Source organism: Lathyrus oleraceus, chromosome 5 (assembly GCF_024323335.1).
Source record: "Lathyrus oleraceus cultivar Zhongwan6 chromosome 5, CAAS_Psat_ZW6_1.0, whole genome shotgun sequence".
Classification (NCBI taxonomy): Eukaryota; Viridiplantae; Streptophyta; class Magnoliopsida; order Fabales; family Fabaceae; genus Lathyrus; species Lathyrus oleraceus.
In genome coordinates, this window is record NC_066583.1 from 606,335,338 (window position 1) to 606,340,645 (window position 5,308).

Below are 5,308 nucleotides of genomic sequence, written 5' to 3' on the forward strand. Positions count from 1 at the left end.
CTACAAATATGAAACGAATTGTTTGACGTGTCCCAGGTGTGGGGCAGTGTACAACAGAGAATTGGCCGAAGCATTCGAAAGAATCCCATATGACCAAAGTTGGGACGGACATGGAGGAAATTCAAACATGTATAGCTTCGACAAGAGGGGAGCACCTAGGAGGCCAGATAGCCCCCACCCAAGGGAGAAGAGAGTCATGTTTAAATTGCCAGCAGAAGTCCCTGAGGACAAGTGGACTCAGGCAGGACCAAAGAAAGGAAAGTGGAGGAGTTTCGAAGATGGAGGAAGAACCTCGTGGGCGTACAGAAAACATTTTCAGGCGTCCAAAAGAGAGGCGATTAGGCTAGAAAATTACAAAGGAAAGACCCCTATGTCGAGATCCCAATGGAGAAGGCATCAAAGGATGAGGAAATCAGAAAGAGAAATGAATCAAAAAGAAACTAGAGAATCCAGCAGCGTCAAGAATCCCCCAAATATCATGGATTTGACCAAACCACCCGTAGGAAGAAAGTTATTTCCAGATGAAAACATAACTCAGAAGGTTCAGAAGGAACAAGCGAAAGAAGAGGAAATGCTCACAGATGATTTCGAGTCCGACGGAGTGTCTTCTGTGAATATGAATTGTAACATGGTCTCAGTCTTGCCGTACGAGTATAAACAGGAAACAGAGGTCGAAGATAATGAGGAAGCGGACGCTGCGGAGATGGCAAAGCATCAACCAGTGTGTTATTATGTTCTGAACAGTGGTGTCGTCGAAGAACAGAATGCTATGTTTGAAAGGCCGCACCAGGGGATGCAGAGTTACCTCAAACCCCTATACACTAGGGCCAAAGTTGGACAGGTGGGAGTGAATAAAGTCTTGGTGGACGGGGGAGCAACAGTAAATTTGATGCCCCAATTCATGTTGAAAAAGATAGGGATGTTCGACACTGACGTCAAACCTCACAACATGGTACTATCAAATTATGAAGGAAAGATAGGACATACGTTGGGCGTCATACAAGCGGACTTAACTGTTGGGTCAATCACAAGACCAACGATGTTTATGGTAATACCTGCAAAAGCAAATTACAACTTACTACTAGGGAGAGAGTGGATACATGGAATAGGAGCGGTCCCTTCGATTATGCATTAAAGAATATCTATCTGGAGAGAAGATGGCGTGGTAGAGAATGTCGAAGCCGACCAAAGTTACTTCAGGGCAAAAGTAAACCATGTGGACAAGAGAAACTTCGACAGGAATTTGGCGCACATAGGACCGTGTTACGCAGCGGAAGAAGGCTACGCCCCGAATAAAAATGCCTTGTACTTCTTGACTCTCCATCCAAATGGCTTCCAGTGGGATAGAGAGATTATGGGAGACCCAGAAATAGGAGAATCATCTGAAATACGGCCAACGGGCTGGGATGAAGACCTGTACAATGACTGAGTCTTCTTTCTTCGATAAGATTTCGGCCTACATGGCTGAGAACAAAAGACAAACGGCTCTCGAAGCCGAGATAACAAACATGGCTAACAAAGCCACATATAGTGAAATCTGTGATACAGGACCAAGGGAGTTCTTTAAACCAAAAACCCCTGACGAACAAGTACCTGTGGAACCAGCAAAACAGAGGTTGGACGCCATCTACGACGAAGAGCCTCTGGGATTTGAAAAAGATCCAGCAACGTCAAGTGCAAAGATGTTAGCGCAAGATCCTCTCGAAGAGATTGATCTCGGAGATGGAAGTACAAAAAGAATTACCTACATCAGCGCTAGACTGGACCCCAAGTTGAAAGTGAGAGTTATTGAATTACTAAGGAATAACAAAGATTGCTTCGCTTGGGATTACGACGAGATGCCTGGTTTGAAGAGGGACCTGGTCGAATTAAAGCTGCCTATAAAGGATGGCAAGAAGCCCATTAAGCAGACTCCAAGAAGATTCACACCAGAAATCCACACAAAGATAAAAAAAAGAGGTCGAAAGACTTCTTTGTTGCAATTTCATCAGGACCACAAGGTATGTCAATTGGATTGCTAATATTGTCCCTGTTATCAAGAAAAATGGCTCTTTGCGAGTATGTATAGATTTTCGTGATCTAAATGAAGCAACCCCTAAAGATGAGTACCCAATGCCTGTGGCAGAGATGTTGGTTGACTCAGCCGCATGCTATGAGTATCTCAGCATGCTTGATGGATATTCTGGCTATAACCAGATTTTCATCGCAGAAGAAGATGTTTCTAAAACAGCTTTTCGATGTCCAGGGGCAATAGGCACTTATGAGTGAATAGTCATGCCTTTTGGCCTAAAAAACGCTGGGGCAACATACCAACGAGCAATGAATTCTATATTTCATGATTATATAGAGACATTCATGCAAGTATACATATATGACATTGTGATAAAATCTACGTCAGATGAAGATCATCTATCCCATCTCAGCCAATCATTCAAAAGAATGAGAAAACATGGCTTAAAAATGAATCCTCTTAAGTGTGCTTTCTTTGTGCAAGCTGGAGATTTTCTGGGCTTTGTGGTCCACAAAAAGGGGATAGAAATCAATCAGAACAAGACGAAGGCTATTATGGAGACCAAAGCACCATCAACCAAAAAGGAATTGCAATCATTATTAGGAAAGATAAACTTCCTAAGAAGATTCATCTCGAATTTAAGTGGTCGAACTCAAGCCTTCTCTCACCTTCTGCGCCTGAAACAAGGGAAGTTCGAATGGAATGACGAACACCAAATGGCATTCGACAAGATCAAACATTATCTGACGAATCCTCCTATCTTGGCACCACCATGTGGAAAGAAGCCTATGAGACTGTATATATCAGCTTCCGACACTACCATAGGTAGCATGTTGGCGCAAGAGAATGAAGATGGCGTCGAAAGAGCCATTTATTACCTTAGTAGGGTTTTAAATGATGCAGAAACTAGATACACTTCAATAGAAAAGTTGTGTCTTGGTTTGCATTTCTCTTGTACTAAACTCAAGTATTATATAAAACCTATTGATTTATACGTCTCTTCGCATTTTGATGTCATCAAGTATATGTTATTTAAGCCAATAATGCACAGTCGAATTGGCAAATGGGCTTTAGCGCTCACTGAATACTCTCTAACCTTTATGCCTTTAAAGGCAATGAAGGGACAAATAGTATTAGATTTTATTGTAGACCATGCACTGGTCGAAAATCCTCAATTTCAAGTTGAGTTGAAACCTTGGAAATTATTCTTCGACGGTTCCACTAATAAAAATGGAAGTGGGGTTGGGATAATGTTAATTTCTCCTGACAGAATTCCAACAAAACTCAAATATAGAATTGAAGGTCCCCTTTGTTCCAACAACGAAGCAGAATACGAAGCTCTTATTGCAGGACTTGAGGCTTTGTTTGAGTTGGGGGCAACTAGGGTCGAAATTAAAGGAGATTCAGAATTAGTAATCAAGCATCTGACGAAGGAGTACAAATGTATAAAAGAAAATTTGATTATGTACTTCGTCATTGCAAATAGGTTACTCAAAAAATTCGAATACGTCGACATAAAACATGTCCCTAGAATAAAAAACCAAGAGGCTAATGACTTAGCACAAATAGCCTTAGGGTATAGAATTTCAAAAGAAAAGCTGGAAGAACTTGTCGAAGTAAGAGGAAAGGCAATGGCTGCCAGATTATCTCCGACAGATTTGGAAAGCACCCAGTTATGATATGCTAACAAAGAGGAGTTTGAAGTATTGGCCATTGATACCTTGATAGATACAGACTGGAGGAATCCAATTATTAATTATCTCAAGGACCCTTCGACAGACACGGAAAGAAAAACCAAGTACAGGGTTTTATCTTATGTATTGATATGGAATGAATTATTCAAGAAAACCCCTGAAGGGATCTTGTTGAAATGCTTAGGAGAAAGCGAAGCTTACTTGGCATTATCTAGTGTACACAGTGGAGCTTGTGGAGCACATCAGGAAGGCCATAACATGAAATGGTTGCTTTTCAGATATGGAATGTATTAGCCCACCATGTTAAAAGATTGTATAGAGTTTGCTAAGGGTTGCCAGGAATGTCAAATACATGTAGGAATTCAACATGCTCCTGCAAGTGAACTTCATACAATTATTAAGCCTTTGCCCTTCAGAGGTTGGGCATTAGATCTAATTGGGGAAATTATACCCCATTCATCCAAAGGTCAAAGATACATACTTGTAGGAATTGACTATTTCACTAAATGGGTCGAAGCAGTACCTTTAGTAAATATGGATCAAGAAACTGTTATCGAATTCATTCAAAGGCAAATTTTATACAGATTTGGAATCCTAGAAAGTATAACAACAGATCAAGGATCAGTTTTTACTGGTCGAAAGATGCAAGAATTTGCAAAGGAAATGGGGTTCAAATTGTTAACATCCACACCCTATTATGCTCAAGCCAATGGGCAAGTTGAAGCAGCCAACAAAGTGATAATTGGGCTAATCAAGAAGCATGTAGGGAAAAAGCCAAAAAATTGGCACAAAACTTTAGACCAAGCACTCTGGGCTTGTCGAACCTCCCCTAAAGAAGCCACTAACACTACACCTTTCCAGCTTACATTTGGACATGATGCAGTACTACCTGTCGAAGTCTACTTACAATCAGTAAGAATCCAAAGACAAGGAGAAATCCCATCTGACTTATATTGGGAAATGATGATAAATGAGCTGGTGGATTTGGACGAAGAAAGGTTACGTGCGTTAGAAGTATTAAGAAGACAGAAGGAGATGGTAGCAAGGGCATACAATAAGAGGTTCAAAGGTAAGGCCTTTACTACGAATGATTTAGTGTGGAAAGTCATATTGCCTATGGATCGAAAGAATAAGGCATTAGGAAAATGGTCTCCACATCGGGAAGGACCTTTTCGAATTCTAAAAGCCTTTTCAAACAATGCATACGAAATAGAAGAACTAGCAAAGGATCGAAGAATCCTAAAAGTAAATGGAAAATACTTAAAGAAGTATAAACCATTTATGCACGAAGTTAGAATCATAACAGCATAGTAAGTAAAAAACTATCATGGCCAAAATGGTGAAGATATTTAAACTCAAAATATGTGCCAAAATGGTTTTCGTCTTAATCAAGTTACAAGTAAACAAGAGTCGAATAAAGCAAATACAGGAGGAAATCAAAAAGGAATAGTGGCCCTCATCCGATCATACTTCTTCTTAGCCAAACCAATTTTATACTGAACAGTCGCTTGAACTCCTCTGAGGCGTGCAATATCTTCGCTCATAGTCGTAGCTTTTTCGACGTGGTCCACGCTTTGCTTCGCCAGATCATCAGCTTCAGTAC

The 5,308-nt window shown here is 40.6% G+C and overlaps 1 protein-coding gene across 1 annotated transcript; it reads left to right on the forward strand.

Annotated features, from left to right (window-relative positions):
- Positions 1-4,347: 4,347 nt before the first annotated feature.
- On the forward strand, positions 4,348-5,016 carry LOC127082364 (uncharacterized). Its single transcript, XM_051022597.1, has one exon. It carries the CDS (start codon positions 4,348-4,350, stop codon positions 5,014-5,016), a length of 669 nt encoding a protein of 222 aa, XP_050878554.1.
- The last annotated feature ends 292 nt before the right edge of the window (positions 5,017-5,308 follow it).